Genomic DNA, 20,475 nt, shown 5'->3' with positions numbered 1-20,475 from the left:
TCAGCAAGGCGTCCAGTCCTAAGTAGACTGTTAGCAATTACGTTTTGGGGGAGAAGTCAAAATTACATGTGTATTTTCCTTTTTTTTTTTAAGATTTTATTTATTTATTTGACAGAGAGAGAGAGAGAGAGAGAGAGATCACAAGTAGGCAGAGAGAGAGGGGGAAGCAGGCTCCCTGCTGAGCAGAGAGCCCAATGTGGGGCTCGATCCCAGGACCCCAGGACTATGACCCAACAGGAAGGCAGAGGCTTAACCCACTGAGCCACCCAGGCGCCCCTATATGTGTATTTTCAAATGTGTGGGGCACTTAGTGCCTCTAACCCTTGCCCTGTTGGAGAGTCAGCTGCAGGGATGGCTTGGGTGGCTCAGTCCCTCGGCTCAGGTCATGATGCCAGGGTCCTGGGATCCAACCCCTAGTGGGGCTCCCTGCTCAGCAAGGAGCCTGCGTTTCCCTCTCCCTCTGCCTGCTGCTCCTCCTGCTTGTGCTCTCTCTCATTCTTTCTCTCTCTCAAATAAATAAAATCCTTAAAAAATAATAATTTAAAAAGTCAACTATACATGAAATCAATAAAATACCACACAATGATTTCAAAGGTGCTATATATCTGAATTAATTAATTCAGACATAGGAAGGTCTTCATGGCTTTTCTTGGTTAGAAATATATATAGAGAGAGAGATCACATAAAATAACCTATAAAACATTATTCACTTTATATCACATAAAATAACCTATAAAACATTATTCACTTTATATAAAATTATACATATGTATGTATATATTGAAGTTACACATATAGATGCATGGAGTGATATTTGTGAAGGATATGGTTAGCTGGGGGGTTCGGACATTAAGTGATTCGTTTACAGTATTAGGTATTGCTTGATTTTTAAGTAGGTATCATAATTTTAATAAAAAAAACACTCGGGGCACGTGGGTGGCTCAGTCGGTTTAGTGGCTGCCTTTGGCTCAGGTCATGATCCCAGGGTCCTGGTCAAGCTCTCTGCTCAGCGGGAAGCGTGCTTCTCCCTCTCCTCCCTGCTGTTCTCTCTCTCTCTCTCTCTCTTTCTTTCTTTTGCGCGCGCACGCGCACACGCGCTATATCTGTCTTTCTCTCAAATAAATAAAATCTTTAAAAAAATAAAATAAAACTCATTAAATTAGAAAAACTTCCCATCAACTGAAATGCATTTCTGTGTGAAATGCAATAATTTTCTAAAATCATCCTTCTGGGGGCACAAGGGTGGTTCAGTCTATTAAGCAGATTTTTAATTTTGGCTCAGGTCATGATCTCAGGGTGGTGAGATCAAGCCCCTGCATTGGGCTCCATGCTGGGCATGAAGCCTGCTCAAGATTCTCTCTTTGCTCGAGATTCTCCCTCTCCCTCCCCTTGACCCCAACCCCCCTCAAAAATAAGAAAATAAACTAGTCCTTCTGAAATTATTCTTACAATACGATAATGGTAGGTATTTTGAGAAAATACCTTTATGGGTTTTATTTGCTCTTTGGTTGGTTTCCTGTACTAACAGTAAAAAGTTACTTGTCATCTTATGAATACTCTTTTAGCTAATCTAGGATCATGCATTTTAATTTCTGCTACCCCTTTCCTCAAACTCTCTGTGAACAATCAAACTGGCATCATGGTACCACGATATTCTCAAACCCAGGGCACAGAGCAGAGACCTAGCGAGACTCCGGGCACTGACCACTGCAGAAAGTGCCCTGGGAACTCGTATCTGTCTGTCATTTGCAGCCAAGCAGTGTTCAGTTACCCCATCCTGCAAGCTTGCCACGTTGTTGTTTTTTTTTTCAGATTTTATTTATTTATTTGTCAGAGAGAGAGCACAAGCAGGCAGAGTGGCAGGCAGAGGCAGAGAGAGAAGCAGGCTCCCTGCTGGACAAGAAGCCCGAGGCGGGACTCGATCCCAGGACCCCGGGATCATGACCTGAGCTGAAGGCAGCAGCCTAACCGACTGAGCCACCCAGGCATCCCAAGCTTGCCACTTTTAAAAATGAACACATAGGGGGTCCTGGGCGGCCCAGTGGGTTAAGCGACCAACTCTTAGTTTCAGCTCAGGTCATGATCTCAGGGTCATGAGATCAAGCCCCATGTCAGGCTCCACGCTGGGTGTGGGTCCTACTTAAGATTCTCTCTCTCTCAGGGCACCTGGGTGGCTCAGTCAGCTAAGCATCCAGCTCTTGGTGTCAGCTTAGGGTATGATCTCAGGGTCCTGGTCTGGGGCCCGGTGTGCGGCTCCGCGCTCAGTGCACGGTCTGCTTCGGACTTTCTCTCCCTCTCCCTTCACTTGCACCATGTTACCCACAAATGATCAGTTTTTATGGATGAAGACTGGGTATTTCAGTATTCAGATAAAAAGGGTTCACTGACAAAGTTATAACAGGACTTCCCAGTAAAGCTCTTACCCAAGAAGTGGAAGTGCTAAACTGTGCAAACTTACTACACTTTTATTCTTTGAGAATAACTGATTTATTTTTGTGTTTGCATTTTTTGGGTTATGAGACTCACACATGTTGGTTGTAAAAGATTTGCAAACCATGGAAGAGTAAAAAGAAACAGAAAAGCAAAACCCAGCCTCCATTGTGTTATTCAGCGACCACCATGGTCCATACTCTGGCGTTTTTCCCCAGTCATTTTGAGATCATACTGTTTATAATTTTGATTTTTTTTTTTTACTAAGCATTAAAGTGGACTCATTTCCCAATGGCAATAGCATCTTAATAAGTGTGAAGAAAACCATGTCTAGGCTTTCGATAGCAAAGTTGTGATGAAATTAGGTTACAATGTATACAATGTGTTCTTTCCTACTTCTGTTGTTAAAAATTTCACGTAGACAAAAATTGCATTTTCCATACCGCAAGGATAATCAAGGTTAAAAAAAAATGACGCTGGAATCCAAACATTGGATTATGAAGCTCTTCCTTCCTTCCTCTCTCTCTCTCTCTTTCTTTTAGAGAGGGGATGGGCAAAGGAAGAGAAAGAATCTTAAGCAGGCTCAATGCCCAGCGCAGAGCCTGACTCGGGGCTCGATCTCACGACCTTGAGATCATGACCTGAGCCAAAATCAAGAGTCAGACACTTAACCAACTGAACCACCCAGGCGCCCAAGTAGTACTTTCAGTCAAATGGTCAGAAGACTTCTAATAATCAAAAGGAGGGTCTTTGGGGGGAGGGGTGGGTATGAAATATGTTACCGGGGAACAAAATGTTACACCTTTTGATGACATTTCAGTGATTGGCAAGAAAGTTAAAATTGCTATTTAAATTTTATATATAGGCCAATTTTAAGGCATGAAAAGAAAGCAAGATAAAAATCTGTCATCCCATTCTAGTTCCAAAATTATTCAATAGAACAGATAATTTAAATGTCAGGAGAAGGGTTTTCAAAAGCTTCCAGAAATATTGACAAATTGCTTAAATAACCTTTGGTTGACTAATATTTTTGTCATTTAAGACATATTCGTACTTTATGGAAAAAAACTCTGAAGTCTTTACACCAGTATTACCTGTTAAACAATAGTACTATTCAATTAAAATTCAAAGCAAATTTATATTTAGATTTCAATAGTACATGTTCATCCTTAAAGGTTATAATTTGTTTTAAATAGCACAGCCATCTGTCCTGTGATGGCTCCCATGAGTTTAATTATTGGAGAATTTTAAGTGGAATTTCTCCCACAAATGCGTATCCTGCTCAGCTGTACTGAAAACATGAGCTTTGACTTTCACCTGACCAGGAAATTACACTCTTGAGTTCACCACTTGTCCATAGTATACATCACGGGTGCCTGTCACCTTTTATACTCATGTATCTTATCATATATTCATAAAGCAGTTATTATTTCTAGAATTTTCCCATTCATGATTGTTGACCTATTATTTTAATGAATATATATTTGCCCGCACATAATTTTCAATATGTAGAGTTACATAATAGATTGCCAGCAAGCAAAGTTAGTTTTGTTTTTTTTTAAGTAATCTCTACACACAAGGTGGGGCTCGAAGTCACAATCCCGAGATAGAGATTCATGTGCTCTACCGACCAAGCCAGCCACCAGCCCGGTTGCTGTGACCTAGGACGACCAACAATAAGTAAAACATGGGTAAATTAAAGAGCCCCGCATGTATGCTCTGAAAACAATTGTACAGTTAAGGGATGGAGGTTGTAGCATGTTGAATGGTGTCTGCGCCCTAATCCCTGGCACCTGTGAATGTGACCTTATTTGGTAAGAGAGTTTTTGCAGATGAAATTAAGGATCTAAGGCTGAGATCATCCTGGATTATCCCTGTGGGCTCTAAATTCAGTGACAAGCCTTCTTATAAGAGAGATACAAAGGAGAGTCATAGGGAGAAGAGAAAACCATGTGAAAATGGAGGCGGAAATTAGAGTGATGCAGCCACAAACCAAGGAACTTTTGGAACCCCTGGAAGCTGGAAGAGGTAAGGCAGAATTCTTTTTTAAAAAGACTTATTTAGGGGTGCCTGAGTGGCTCAGTGGGTTAGGCGTCTGCCTTCAGCTCAGGTTATGATCTCAGGGTCCTGGGATCGAGCCCCACATTGGGCTCTCTGCTCGGCAGGGAGCCTGCTTCCCCTTCTCTCTCTGGCTGCTTCTCTGCCTACTTGTGATCTCTCTCTCTCTCTCTGTCAAATAAATAAATAAATAAGGTTTAAAAAATAAAATAAAAAGACTTATTTATTGGGGCGCCTTGGTGGCTCAGTGGGTTAAAGCCTCTGCCTTCAGATCAGGTCATGATCCCAGGGTCCTGGGATCGAGCCCCGCATTGGGCTCTCTGCTCAGCGGGGAGCCTGCTTCTCCTCTCTCTCTGCCTGCCTCTCTGCCTACTTGTGATCTCTGTCTGTCAAATGAATAAATAAAACCTTTTTTATTTTATTTTTTTAAAGATTTTTATTTATTTATTTGACAGACAGAGGTCACAAGTGGGCAGAGAAGCAGGCAGAGAGAGAGAGGAGGAAGCAGGCTCCCTGCTGAGCAGAGAGCCCCGATGTGGGGCTCGATCCCAGGACCCTGGGATCATGACCTGAGCCGAAGGCAGAGGCTTTAACCCACTGAGCCACCCAGGTGCCCCGATAAAATCTTTTTTAAAAAAGACTTATGTATTTATTTTAGAGAGAGAGAGAGAGAGCGAGAGAGCGAGCACGTAGGAGATGGCTCCCTCTGACAAGACAGCATTTCACGTGTCTCATCTTTTGTATGACAAGCCTTCCAGAACCATCACCATCCTGGTCACTTGTCTCTGACAAGGCTCCCATTGATCAAGGTCCCTCCTTAAACGTGGCACTAAGGACAGAGCGAAATATTCCAGCTCTGTGGTAGAACAGTTACTTCCCTTGATCTAGTAACTCTGTTTCCATTGCTGGGGCTGAAGCCTGCATTCGCTCCCCTTATCGGCCAGATATTTTCGCGTGTATGTTGCCAAGCCATGTGTCCTTCCATTACTTTCCTGGGGCTGGTGTAGCAAATACGACAGATGTCGGGGCTTGACGCAGTAGAAATGTGGGGCACTTGGCTGGCTCCGTTGGTTAAGTGACCGACCCTTGACCGTGGCTCTTGACCGTGGCTCTGGTCTTGATCTCAGGGTCATGAATTCAAGCCCCGCACTGGGCTTCATGGCGAGCGTGGAGACTACTTAAAGAAAAACAAAAAACAGAAAAAAAAATAGAAATGTATGCTTCCATGGTTCTAGAGGCCGGAAGTCTGAAATCAAGGTGTTGACAGAGCAACGCTCCCTCGGAAGGCGCCATAAGAACTCTTCCTTGCTGTGGCCCCCCCGGGGGGCTCAGTCAGCTCAGCGTCCAACTCGTGGTTTCAACTCAGGTCATGATCTCCTGGTAGTGGGATCGAGCCCCGGACTGGGCCCTGTGTTGGGTAGTGAGACTGCTTCTCTCCTTCTGCCCCTCTGCCTCTCTCTCTCCCATCTCTCTGGCAAAATAAATAAAAATCTTTAAAAACATTATAGGAAAGGCAGTTGTCAAGGAAATGCTTAAACACACTTAAAAATCAGTCTCTGACCGTGTCTGGCCCGCATCCTCCTGGGCTGCCTAAAACAAATGCGTGAGTGAATGAATGGATGGAAAGTGTCCTTCCTTGGTTCGCCCTCCCCTTAGGAGGTATTCTGTGGTTCTTGGAGCTAATGCAGTGTCAAGGAGCTGGAGACAGGGAAGGGTATGCGTCTGGGCCTCAGTTTTCATCCACAGTTTCCCACCCGAGAGGTCCGTCATCCCAATCGACATGGCGTCTCCTACAGCCAGAAGGTCTCCTGGCTCTTGCCACGTTGAGGCTTGGCAGTCTTCTCCAAGGTTGGCTGGCAGGGATCCTGTCTGCCTGGAAGCACCCTGCCCTTGTCCTCTGTTTCTGCTGTTTCCCTGAAAGTGCTGCTCAACATGACAGTGGAGGTCCTGCCTGCGTCCTGCCCCCAGAGACCCCCCTTCTCATTTCTCCTCCCAGCATTCCGAGGGAAGGCTTCGGCCATCATGTCATTTCCCAAGACCATCATTTCCCAAGGCACTGGATGCCCACGATACCCCTTTTCTCTGTCCTCTGCAAACCTTCTACATTCCTAATGACCTGCCTTTGAAACACAAAAGCCAAAGGTAAGCTATGGGGGTCATTTTGTTTCTCCGGTGCTGTATCTCTTTAAGCTGGGGCTGGCTCTCTGTTTGAGTACGGGGAAGGTAAAGGGGGGAAGTGAAGAACATTCTCCGCATATATTGTCATTTCTCTCTCCCTTCTGAGTTCAAAGCCAGTTGAGAAACAGGCTCAGGCATCAATCAGAGATAAAATGTACTCATTCCACACAAACTTGTTAAATACCATCTACCATCCCAGCGTGGCCCGAGGCACTGAAGAATACATCAGCTCCCAAGGCAGATGAAAAAGCCAGCTGGGCTTTGCAAAGTCACATTTTTTTTTTCAATTATTTTTATTATTATTATTATTTTTTTTTTGCCAAGGTTGCATTTTAAAACTTGACCTACACTGAGGTTAAAATGATCTTCCCTCAGTTGAATTTGTCCATTTAGTCAGAGACTTAAGTGGCTGAAAGACTGAACGAAACCTTGGCTGTTTCCTTTGCCGGACAAAGCTTTTTATCTTTTTTTTTTTAAAGATTATATTTATTTCTTTGAGAGAGAAAGTGAGCACGAGCAAGGGGAGAGGCAGAGGGAGAAGGAGAACAGGCTGTCCGCTGAGGAGAGCACTTGATGCAGGGCTTGATGCGGGGCTCGATATCAGGACCTGCAGATCATGACCTTTATCCTGATGAAGTCCCAATAGTTATTTTTGCTATTGTTTTCCTTGCCTTTGGAGCTGTGTTTAGCAAGAAGTTGCTGAGGCTGAGTTCGAAGAGGTTGCTGCCTGGGTTTTCTTCAAGGATTTTGATGAATTTCCGTCTCACATTGAGGTCTTTCATCCATTTTGAATTTGCGTACGGTGTAAGAAAATGGTCCAGTTTCATTCTTCTGCACGTGGCTGTCCAATTTTCCAAGCACCATTGAAGAGACTACCCTTTTCCCATTGGACATTCTTTCCTGCTTTGTCAAAGATCAATTGACCATGGAGTTGAGGGTCCATTTCTGGGTTCTCTATTCTGTTCCACTGATCTGTGTGTCTGTTTTGGTGGCAATACCATGCTGTCTTGATGACGACAGCTTTGTAAAATAGAGCTTGAAGTTTGGAATTGTGATGCCACCAGCTTTGGTTTTCTTTTTCAGGATTGTTTTGACTATTAGGGGTCTTTTCTGGTTCCATACAAATTTTAGGATTATATGTTCCAATTCTTTGAAAAAAGTTGATGGTATTTTGATAAGGATTGCATTAAATGTATAGATTACTCTAGGTAGCATAGATATTTTCACAATATTTGTTCTTCCAATCTACGAGCATGGAAAGTCTTTCCATTTCTTTGTGTTTTCCTTAATTTCTTTCATGAATATTCTATAGTTTTTCGAGTACAGATTCTTTGCCTTTTTGTTAGATTTATTCCTAGGTATCTTATGGTATTTGGTGCAACTGTAAATGAGAGCGACTCCTTAATTTCTCTTTCTTCTGTCTCACTGTTAGTGTATAGAAATGCAACTGATTTCTGTGCATTGATTTTGTATCCTGCCACGTTGCTGAATTCCTGTATGAATTTTAGGAATTTTGGGGTGGAGTCTTTTGGGTTTTCCACATAAAGTATCATGTCATCAGCAAAGAGTGAGAGTTTGACTTCTTTGCCAATTTGAATGCATTTTATTTCTTTTCGTTGTCTGATTGCTGAGGCTAGGACTTCTAGCACTATGTTGAACAACTGTGGTGAGAGGGGGCATCCCTGTCATGCTCCTGACCTTAGGGGAAAAGCTCTGTTTCCCCCCCATTGATTGCAAATGACATATCAGAAAATATGTCATCCAAATATGTCATCCAAAATATGTTATCCAAGATCTACAAAGAATTTATCAAACGCAACACTCCAAAACCAAATAATCCAGTCAAGAAATGGGCAGAAGACATCAACAGCATTTCTCCAAAGAAGACACCCAAATGGCCAACAGATAGAAGAAAATGCTCCACATCACTCGGCATCAGGGAAGTACAAATCGAAACCACAATGAGATACCACCTCACAACAGTCAGAATGGCTAAAATTACAAGTCAGGAAATGACAGATGCTGGCGAGGATGTGGAGAAAGGGGAACCTTTCTACGTGTTGGTGGGAGTGCAAGCTGGTGCAACCACTCTGGAAAACAGCATGGAGGTTCCTCAAAATGTTGAAAATAGAGCTACCCTAGGACCCAGCAATTACATTAGTAGGTATTTACCCCAAAGATAGAGATGTTGTGAGAAGAAGGGCCATATGCACCCCAATGTTCACAGCAGCAATGTCCACAGTCACCAAACTGTGGATAGAACCAAGATGCCCTTCAACAGATGAATGGATAAAGAAACTCTGCTCTACAGACTTCACAAAGGGCGAGTTTCTGTTTTATGAGCAGAGGTAGGAACATAGAGAAAATTATTCCCTTTGCAATTAATATTGCAGCTTTTTACCCAGACCCTAATGAATTGTTTTTGACTTTTGAAGAAGATGTGGGTGAATTTACCTAGATACGCTTCCTCCTCATTTAGCTCTAGCTTTTAAGCTCACTTTTTTTTTTTAAATGCCCAAGTGTCTCTGCTGTTACTAATTGAGAAGGCTGTATAACACGAGGGCCTTCTACCTCCATTCATCTGTGTGCTCTCATAAAACATTATCTGTATCGCATTAAATATAGTACAGGAGTGAGTTCCCTTTAGTTTCTCCACATTTATTTTCTTCAGATGGGAAACAAGAGGTGACGTTTATCAAGGGGTGGCTGAAATGTAGCTCCTTAAGGTTTTATCTCTTATGTTTATGTACATGTAATTATATGAAATTGGAACCAATCCTTGATATGCTGGGTCGGAGCCTATTTTCTGAGAGAATGAACCCCTCAAGCTGTTTCCCAGCCTCCCACGTTAGCTGGTTTCCAGCTGGGTCCAGCCAAGGGAAAGCACTAGCTGGAGGCTGGGGGGCAAGTAGGAGCCTGGCTGTGGTCCCAGCTGCTCCAGACACGCCCACCACCCGATTCCTGGTCCCGCCAAAAGACCAGGCCAGTAGCTGCAGGATCTTCACCTCCTCTGCGTCCCCTCAAGCCTAAGAGTGGTTCTGGTCTCCTTTTATTGTTTTTAATTTTTATTTATTTATTTTGACAGAGAGAGAGATCATAAGCAGGCAGAGAGGCAGGCAGAGAGAGAGGAGGAAGCAGGCCCCCTGCTAAGCAGAGAGCATGATGCGGAGCTCAATCCCAGGACCCTGAGACCATGACCTGAGCCAAAGGCAGAGGCTTTGACACACTGAGCCACCCAGGTGCCCCTGGTCCTGGCCTCCTACTCTAATCTCTGGGTTGCTTTGCATAGAGCCCCAGCTGGCTTTTTAGCTCAGTCAACATGTGTGCAATCAATTCCCTGTATTACATTCCATTTATTTTAAACACATGTAATGGTCTGTTTTCTCGTTTGAATCTTGACTGCTGCTTTTGGCTTGAAAACTACCTTTAGATCATGAAGACTAACTCCACCAAGTGAGTGGGGAGGAGTGTGAGTCAGACCATAACCAGGGTAAAGACTTAGCTGCGGCTTTATTTCTGAAAGGTGTTCCATGGAAAACGGGTGTACAGTGTTTTCTTGTTAGATGGTTATGCCAAAAGTGATCCTTGGTTTGGAACACAGTGGGTTCCACAAAGTCATATGGGTTTCATTGATAGTAGATCTTCCATAGACTTTACTGTTCTAGAATGCTTTGTAATTTGTCCGACAGGGTACAATCATACATGGAAATTCCTAAAGTTATTTAGCCAGGGAACCCACTTTTTCAAGGAACACCTAGTAATTTCCCAGGACTCTAGTGTTCTGTACAACCGGTTGGGAAAACATTGAATCACAATAATCTCAGCTGGGCTTTTGATAGAAGTGGGGTAGAATCATTTCAGATCAATGGTGTTGGCCATACTTCCATGTTCTTGTTTAAGTGATGGACCTACTTTACCATGTTTTTTTTTTAAGATTTATTTACTTGAGAGAGAGGGAGTGCACAAGTGGGGAGAGGGGCAGAGGGAGAAGGAGAATCTCGAACACACTCCCCACTGAGCTGGGAGCCTGGCGCAGGGCTTGATCTCACAACCCTGAGATCAGGACCTGAGCTGAAATCACCAGCTGGTTGCTTAACTGACTGAGCCACCTGGCGCCCCAGTGATGCATGTACTTTCGATACCTGGTGTATGTGGCTAAACCTGATGCCTCATTATTAAAACTGTAGGAGCTCGCTTGTATTCTCAGACGGCAGGAGACAGGGGTAGGAGGATAGAACTTACCTTGGGAAACACCTGATTCAGCAGTACTGGAGGGAATCGCAGTTCAACAGCCTCAACTTTGATGAGAGGGAAAACCCGGGCCTGGGGCATTTTCTTTCTTCCTTCCTTTCCTTTGTTTCTTCTTCCTTTCCTTTCCTTTCCCTTCCCTTCCTTCCTTTTTTTTTTTTTTTTTTTGATTCTATTCTTAAGTTATCTCTACACCCAACATGGGGTTCAAACCCACAACTCTGAGATCAAGAGCCACATGGTTCCACCCACTGAGCCAGCCAGGTGCCCCAGGGCCTGCGGCAGTTTGAGGCTCCCCACTTTAAGAACATCAGCATGACCCGCTCATGGTTTCATTTGGGGTACAGTGGCATGTGGCCCGTGGGAAAATGATTGCAGAAAGATTTGCTTTTTGATCATCCTAGCCTCTGCAGGACATGCTCGTGGGGTTCTGAACCAACTGCACCGTGTGGCATAGCAAGACACACACTGGGTCAGACCTGGGCTCAGTCCTGAGGGGCCAGGGCAAAAATTAGCTCTTCTGAGCCTCTGGGGTTTTTTTGTTTGTTTGTTTGTTTGAAGATTTTTTATTTGAGAGAGAAAGCATACAGAGAGTGAGCGCATGAGTTGGGGGGAAGGGCAGAGGGAGAAGCAGACTCCCCGCTGAGAAATGACTCCCCCCCTGCCCACCCAATGTGGGGCTCGATCCCAGGACTCTGGGATCATGACCTGAGCTGAAGGCAGACGCTTAACCCTACTGAGCCACCCAGGCCCCCTGAGCCTCAGTTTATCTGTAAGAATCTGGAGTTTAAAGATCTCCACATTAAGCTGCTGTGGAGATTAAATGAGGTATGTAAAACCATTCCATGAAGTGTTAGGCAGATAACAGCTAACAAGAGTTTAGTTTAGTGTTCTACAGTCAGCTCAATTTAATGTCCTCTCTCATTAATACTTCTGCGTTGTTTTATTTCATTTTTCAAATTATAATTTAGAAATAAGATGTAAGTCGCAGAATAGTACAAAAAATTCCCATATCCTCTCTACTCAGACTCCACAAAATAGAACACAGTCACAATGTCAAAAACCATTTAACGCTGATATAACCTGTGATAGTATATAGCCTATATACCTCAGTAAAACTCACCAATTAGCCTGCTCATGTCCAACTTCTGGTCCAGGATTGAACTGAGGACCACATGCTGCACTTATTTATTTATTTATTTTTTATAAATTTCCACTCAAAGGTATCTATCAATGGGATATTTAGAAACCTATTATGATTTACTGTTCTTTATCACATCCTGGATAAACTGATTCTTTTTTTTTTTTAAGATTTTATTTATTTATTTGACAGAGATCACAAGTAGATGGAGAGGCAGGCAGAGAGAGAGAGAGAGAGAGGGAAGCAGGCTCCCCGCTGACATGCTGCACTTATTTATGTCATCTTCATTTTCTTTATCTGGGTGTTCCTTAGTCTTGGTCTTTCATCATCTTTAAATACATTTTTTTTAAAAAGTAGGCTCCATGACCAACATGGGGCTTGAACTCATGACCCCGAAATCGAGAGTCGTACTCTCTACCAAGTGAGCCAGCTAGGTACCCCTATCTTTGTACATGTTTTTCTTTTCTCTAAAGATTTTGAGAGAGCGGGAGAATCCTAAGCAACCCCCCCTCACTGAGCACAGAGACCTGTGGAGGGCTTGATCCCAGGACCCCAAGATCATGACCTGAGCCAAAGTCAGACACTTAACTGACTGAGCCACCCAGGTGCCCCCATTAAATTTTGTTTTTAAAATCTGCTCATTTATTTTTTAAAGTAAACTCTATGCCTAATGGGGGGGCTTGAACTCACGAGAGCAAGATTAAGTTGCATGTCCTACCAACTGAACCAGCCACGAGCCCCCATGATCTCTATAATTTTGAAGATTACTGGTCAGTTACTTTGTGGAATCCCTCACTTTTGGTCTGTCATGCATTCTTCTGGTTAATATTAATAATTAGCATTCATCTTGTGATGGCTTGTTTATTCATGCCATTGGGGTGCTGTAATGATAGAAATACAGCGTTCTGGTCATGGGTATGAACTCTAGTCGGAATACCTACTTTCAAAATCCGGCTCTATGAGGGATGCCTGGTTGGCTCAGCTGGTGGAGCATGTAGAGAGTTCGAGCCCCATGTTGGGTGTAGATCACTTAAGAAAAAAATCTGGGGCGGCTGGGTGGTTGGGCCGGTTAAGCATCCAACTCTTGATTTCCGCTCAGGTCATGCTCTCAGGGTTCGGAGATCGAGCTGCAGGTTGGGCTCTGCTTTCAGCACAGAGTCTGGTTGTGATTCTTTCCCTCCCACCCTCCTGCCACTCGTGTGTGCATTTGTGCGCACGCTAAAATAAATAAATTTTAAAAAATCAGGCTCTACCAGGTAGAGCAGGGTGGGACTTCTGAAAGGTTGCTTTGCTCCTAAGTACTGTTATTGGAAAAACATTTTCTTTACAGCTCTCTTATTTGTATCCATCTTTTCTCTCCGCTTCCACAAGAGTCTGTGGAAAGATCTTCCTGGAACAAGAGCCCCTTGCTAAGGGCAACCAACCGTCCAGGCTTGCCTGGAACTTTCCTAATGTCAACACTTGAAAGTTCCATGACCCGGAAGACCTTCCAGTCCTCAGCTGAGATGGTGTGGTATGCTGAATAACGGCCCTCCAAAGATGTCCATGTCCTTCCTAATTCCTGGAACTTGTCACTGTCACCATACCATGGAAAAAGGGTCAGTGCAGATGTGACTTAAAGAACTCGAGATGGAAAGATTATCCTGGATTATCCACATGGAGCTGATGTAATCACAGAGGGAAGTCAGGAGAGTCAGACTCAGAGATGTGACAATGGGAGCAGAGACATTTGAAGATGGACCAGGAAGGGATCTTGAGACAAGGAATCACATTATTATTATTATTTTTAAAGATTTTATTTGAGAGAGAAAACATAAGCTGGGCGGGGGGTGGGTAGGAGGGGCAGAGAGAGGGGGAGAGAGCAGGGAGCCCGATGTCGGGCCCGAGCCGAAGGCAGATGCTCAACCGAGCCACCCAGGCGCCCCATCACAAAACCTTCTGAAAGCTGGAAAAGGCAAGGGAGCAGATCTCCCCGAGAGCTTCCAGGAAAAACACACTTGATTTTACGGCTTCCGGAATTACAAGACAGTATTTGTGTTGCAAAAAGAAAAAAAAAATCTGGCTCTACCAGACAGCGTGACCTTTGTGACTCAGTTTCTTTATCTGTCGAGCGGAGGAGCACAAATACATGCTTCCTAAGACTGAATTATGAAAGAGGCAGGACTATACGCCGGAGATCACTGGAACGGCGCCCGGCGCCCAGGACGTGCGGTTTAACTGTAAACTGGAGTAGTTGATTCTAGCGGCTTTACCGGCAGGAAATGTGTCCTGGCAAATTGACGAAGAGACCGAAGCAGCAGCAGGGATTTTAACCATGAACATTCTCTGCCCCTCTCCACGCGGAGAGCCAGGGCCAGAGACCCTCCTGTCCACCACTTGCTTGATCCCCAGCAACATTTCTTTAGTCCACTAGGTCCACACACTAGGAACTGAGCCCATGTTTCCTCGCCCATAAGTTGCTGGGAAAATGTGTCAGATTAATTTTACAAAATTGTGAAATCATTATCCCCTGTTTTTCTGACCATTCCCAGAACTCGGGCCCTCAAGCTTCATTAGTATGCGCCCAGCACGTCAGCCTTGGACACATCCCCGGAATAACCATAGTGATAACCTCAGCCCCTAACCTTTGTATGTGCTTCTTGTTGAAGGGGCCAAGCCACTCAGACCCTCACAATACTTACTTTATTGGCCAGTCCTGGGTAGACTCGGCATTGAGGCAGCTCCCCACAAAGCTGGATGGGGGAAGGGAAGGAAGCTTGCGCAGACTAATTCATTCCAATAAGGTAGAAAGAATCTGCCATAGTTACGTCTATACGTCTACAAAATTTGGTAAATGACAACTATTCATCAAAAAGATCAAAGCAATAAAATACCCCTTAATATAAAAAAACAGCAATGATTTCATCTGAATAACAAATGATATTTTACAAAGCAGTTTTTCATCCCTTTCCCTCATTGGACCACCCCTCACCCCCAAGACACCATTTTACAGGCGAGAGGAGGGCGGAGAGGAAAATGGCTCAAAGTGATAACACTGGAAACTGTAACTCAGGTCTCACCTCCAAATACAGCACATTTCCCACTTACCGAAGAATAAAAAGGAGACACCTGAAACTAATATAACACTGTATGTTAACTATGCTGGAATTACAATGAAAAACATTAAAAAAATAAAATAAAAAGGAAATTCACTAAATGTAGGTCAAAGACTCAACATGGTCAGAAGGCTACAAAACCAGAGAGATTTAAGTGTAAAAATGTCATGCAACCAGCTACGGTGGGAAAATCTTAGTTTCTTAGCAGTCCAGGACAGCAGGGCTCTCACAAGGTCTTAGATGCAGGCAGGGCAAGGGGGAGGGGATGCAGATGTGGCGGGGGAGGGGAGGAGGATGGGCAGGGAGAGGGAGGTGTATACACACACACACACACACACACACACACACACACACACACACACACGTGCACGCGCCTTTGGACCAAATTTCAAGCAACTGTAGAACTGCTGCATGTCTGGATACTTAAGAAAATGATTTCAATGAGACGGAGACACCATATATCACACTCCCTCCAATGTGTGGGCAGCAGAAAGCACACTGCCAAGCAGACACTAGTAGATTTTCAATATGTATATACTGATTTGGCTGCACTTTTATCTGTGCAGTCTCATTCAAAACTCCCACAAAACGGGTAACGTCCCCAAATCAGCCACGGCCCTAAAATGCCAGTTGAACACATATAAGACACAGGCGAAGAGCAAATGATAAAAACTATTTCCTGTCCCCATACTGCTTCCGTGTTTTTATGTCCAACTGAGATCTTCCCCCACCCCCAAAAAAGAGGCTAAAATATCAATCATATCATACCAAAGTTTATTGATACATCAAACAAAAATTTCTGTAATGAAAAAGGCAAGTTGCATTCATAAAAGATGGCATTCACAGTCATTATAGAAAGCAACGACGTAGATGTAAAAAATTGCTTGAGTGAAAAATGTAGTATTGCAGTTCCATTTTGCAAGCTGAAAAATGATTTTGTTAACACTTGCATAAAATCTGCACATTTATATACTGCATGTTATTAAAAAATTCCATCACTAAATTATTATGAATTTTGCAAATTTAGGCCTACGTTTATACTGTTGCTGGTGTAGATGTTGTAGATATGGAATCTATGTTTTACGCTTAGTAGGTTACACCTTCAAACAATGGACAACGGTTGTGAAAATTACAAGGACATCTCGATAGTCTGAAGCTGTTCAAACGATGGGTATGCCATCCTATTATTCTGTTTCCCCCCCTTTCTCGGTCACAAAATAAGGTGGTTAGGCTGCAGTGCTAGGAATACCGTAGGATGGCTTACTTTGAGCGATTACATCTGCTAACCCATGCTAGCCATTTTGCAGCTCACTAATAAAATAGCTTTCAAAAAGGAAAGCCAAGTCCCTCTCAAGGATCTAGGCCATGATTATCACCATCGTGAATTTGAGCTGCAGACACGACTTTAAAGCCCCCTTAGTCACCTTTCTTCCTGGCTGTGAGCAATTTTACATGCTACCAGTTAGATTTCCACAGCCCGGATGTTCTGATTATGGCAATCTCCACCGGTGTGCATACGAGCCTCTCTCTCTATCGTGGCTCTCTCCTTTGCATTCACAGTCCCTACAGTACTTCTGTGAAACAACAGTAACGACACAGCAGTGACTGTAACACGAACAAGAACAACAGAAAACATCAAAAGCTTTCCTGGGTCTGATTTTTTTTTTTTTTTTTTTTTTTTAGCTCTTTGGAATAGGCAAAGAATACACAGACTTTATTTTCAGTAGGCTACCTCAAATACAGGCGACCGGAACACAGCACATTTGGGTAAGCTGCGAATGACATCTAACAAAATACTCAAAAATAATACTGATAGGTGAGAACAAATGAAATGATGAAAAAAGGGCATAAGGATGGATTGGTTTTCGATAACTGAAATCATGTCCTTCCTCGAATTTAAGAAAAATTACACCTTAACATTAACATAAAATATATACGGAAGAATCAAATGTGCCACGTGGGCCATATAAATACAGATATAGATTGAATTCAATACTTTTCTAAATCAAGGTACGATATAAACACTAATAATAGTACAGGCATGCCAGAAAGACAACCAAAAATGGAAACCAGTTTGAAAACACTTTTTTTTTTTTTTTAATGTAATCTCTATGCCCAGTGTGGGGCTTGAATTCACGACCCCAAGGTCCAAGGGATGCATGCTTCACTGACTGAGCCAGCCATGCGCCCCTGAAAACACGTTTTCAGTGCCCATTTCAATCTAGTAGTCAAATGTAGCCATTTATATCCAAAAAAAGTATGTTTAATTTTAACATTTAATAAAGATGTTTCACATTTATTTTTACGTTTTAAGTGAACTCATTAGGAGGCTAAAGCCTTGCTCTATTCCAGAAGTTGAGGACTTTACCAAGGTGACTCTCACGGTTTAAAGTTAGACCATCACTGAAGCATGTTCGCTGAGAAAACATTCATGTTCAGGGTCACGGCTCTGTAGGCTGAATCACCACCATCCTGGGATGGATCCCTCTTTCCCAAACTGGCAAGTTACAGAAAAAAAAGTGCTGCATATATGCACAAAGGCGGCCTCTTTTAAAAAAATAACCATTAACAGTTTGAAATAAGCTATTTTCCACCCCTCCACAAAAAAATTATAAAAGACTGATGTTCAGATGGCTTTTTTAAATGTAATTATGGTTTTGCCTATCTCGCCTCAGATCCCAGTAAAACCGATACTGGAAAAATCTGTTACCTCTTAACTGCCTGGACGGGCTACTTACTAAGCAACTGGAAAGGTCTTATTTTCAAATCTAGTAGCCACACACCCATTAAATAGGATTTAATTCAGAAGAACAAAAACAAACAATTTTTTGGATTCTCACAAAAATATCCAGGGTGAACATTCTTTCCCCGTAAGGATTCAAGGTTTTTTCGGGGGGGGGGGGGGGGCGGACAAAGGATATTCTATGGAGACAAAATGAGCACGTGGGTGAACACAAAGGTTGACTATTCTGATGCACTGATACCAGTTAGTCTTCTTGTATGTTCAAGTATTCCTTTCATGTGTTTGAAAAAATAATTTAAGACCATCATTCAGCAGGAACAAGAAATGTGATCCAAACAGCCTATTTCTTCTGCCAGGCAAAAAAATTAAGATTAGCAAAGTCTATTCATTCTCGTTGTATGACTTCTACTTTATACTATTATATTCAGATCCATTCACAGAGTTCATGGGTTAAAGGAGCACCCACATTTGGTAGTTATGTTACTCTATCTAAAGCCAGAAATTCTAATTATTCGTGCTTTCAACTTTCACATGATTCTTAACTTAGAGCTTTGGCCATAATGGCTACTTAACAATAACTGTAAATGCTTAAGAGAGTCATTTGGTATTTTAATGGACATTGATTCTGAACCCTAGACATAAGAGAGTGGTTTAATTTGTTGCATATTGAGTATCCTGAGATGATAACTTTTTGTAGTCGTTTCTTCCTGCTTTCTTTTTTAGCTGTAACCATTGTCAATATGCTTGTAGGACAATAACATAGGCAGCTCAAGATTCGGATTCTGAAAAATTTAAAATATACAGAGTTAAAAGGGTTATTTTAACGATAATGTGAAACCATCTGTTTAGCATTTTCAAAAATAAATCAAGTAGTAAATTTTGTTATGAAAGTAAAGGAAGGATCTTAAAGTGCCAAGTTTTATTCACATGCAGGGGGAAAAAAAAGTGACACAATGACCAGTTTTTAATGCTTTCTTCGTTTGTTAGCTGAAGAGATTCAGACTTGCTTTTTGCTTTTGGCATGCTCCAGGGCTCTCTTGTCACTGTTCCCACAAGGACGCTCTAGTCTGTGAGCTCCCTGAAAACAGGGTCATTCTACTTTCCTATCTCCAGCTCCTAGACTAGTGTCTGGAACACAGCAGGGACTCGGGCCTGTTGAATGAATGGATGGATTACGGTGTTTTGAGGATCTGTAACTTTTGACAGAGGAAGTCTAAAGACACACTCAGTTTTGAAAGGCTGTTGTAGAAGTATTTTTCCTTTACTGAAAGAAACATGTTTCTTCCCCATATAATGCTGAAGTTCATTTTCTTTTTGGTAGATCAGGTTATCTATGGCTCAGTGGATGCTTCTGTTTTTCTCATTCATCATCTTTTTAGAAAAGCAACCACAGAAACATCCCGAAATCTGTAGACTCTTCTCTGTCCTCTGAACATTATCAAATGCTATTACAGGGCCAGGACGTGGTAGGCCAAATGATCACAGAGTATAAATCAGGTATGTTGAGAAGTGGAAGTCTCTGGTCTTGGGAGGGAGCCTAACTTTCATTCTCCACTCTCAAATCCAACCTTGTGAGACAGGAGTTGGGGAGGGCCTTAAGGGGTATGCGGTTTTCCTCCCATTTTGGTGTACCTTCCTTGCCATGATTGGACTAGAAGTCCTCTAGAACACATTCCATTTCCTTCATGTTCCCTGTTTTCCCAAGAGTTCTTCAAGTAGTTGGGGCGCCTGGGTGGCTCAGTGGGTTAAAGCCTCTGCCTTCAGCTCAGGTCATGATCTCAGAGTCCTGGGATCGAGCCCCACATCAGGCTCTCTGCTCCGTGGGGAGCCTGCTTCCTCCTCTCTCTCTCTGCCTGCCTCTCTGCCTAGTTGTGATCTCTGTCTGTCAAATAAATTAAAAAAAAAAAATTAAAAAAAAAAAAAAAAAAAAGAGTTCTTCAAGTAGCAGGGTTATGGTGACCAAGCCTAACCAAAAGCAGGTTGCTGTTCACACTGAGAACTAACTTATAAAAGGAGTCACACAGTTCTCTCAACAAGGGACTAACTTGGTGGCTGAACTACTTGCCAAATATTTTCCTCAGAGGAAGAATAATGCTACATGAAAAGTTATTTGTGGAATAAATAACTACGTTAAAAATACGACAACTGTGTCAATAATAAACTTCCTCAATTTCATGTTCCTCATCCTTTGTCATTGTCGGATTTCAGGCCCTGGAGAGGCCAAAAGCAGAAGGAGTGTCTGCTACCCAGCCTGGTCTCCCAGACCACAGGCCAAGCTAAAGAAAGCAATCCAGGGGGATACATAACTAGCTGGAAACAGTATAGCTAACACACACCGTACAGCTTAGGACAAGGCCATCTGGGACAAAAGGGTCAAAGACTTTGAAAGCTACCGGGAAGCGGCTCATTACTGAGGGAAGATACGAGCAGGATGAGTCGCTCAAACTGGGGAGAAAGGATGCTGACTGGGGCAAAATAAGTCTGCTTCTGCAAGAATGCCACGGATGAAGCGTAGGAGATAGAAGAACCAATGTTTTCATGCCATCAGCTTAGTTTTTACTCTTTGCTCGGGGGCGGGGGAG

General features: G+C 43.0%; 1 protein-coding gene across 7 annotated transcripts in view; it reads right to left on the bottom strand.

The window, feature by feature from the left end:
• Positions 1-15,903: 15,903 nt before the first annotated feature.
• The window catches only part of ATP11C (ATPase phospholipid transporting 11C), a 182,423-nt gene continuing 177,851 nt past the window's right edge, over positions 15,904-20,475 (bottom strand). For all 7 annotated transcript variants that reach the window (XM_047715057.1, XM_047715055.1, XM_047715061.1 and 4 more), the window contains one exon: positions 15,904-18,675. Coding sequence is in view for 1 of the 7 variants with exons in the window: in XM_047715058.1 (XP_047571014.1) it covers positions 18,613-18,675 (63 nt within the window). In the remaining 6 variants the exon portion in view is untranslated. The remainder of the gene's footprint in view (positions 18,676-20,475) is intronic.

The sequence above is a fragment of the Lutra lutra genome, chromosome X (genome assembly GCF_902655055.1).
Source record: "Lutra lutra chromosome X, mLutLut1.2, whole genome shotgun sequence".
NCBI lineage: Eukaryota > Metazoa > Chordata > Mammalia > Carnivora > Mustelidae > Lutra > Lutra lutra.
Note: the sequence above shows the minus strand (reverse complement) of the source record. Positions and strands in the feature narration are given on the sequence as shown.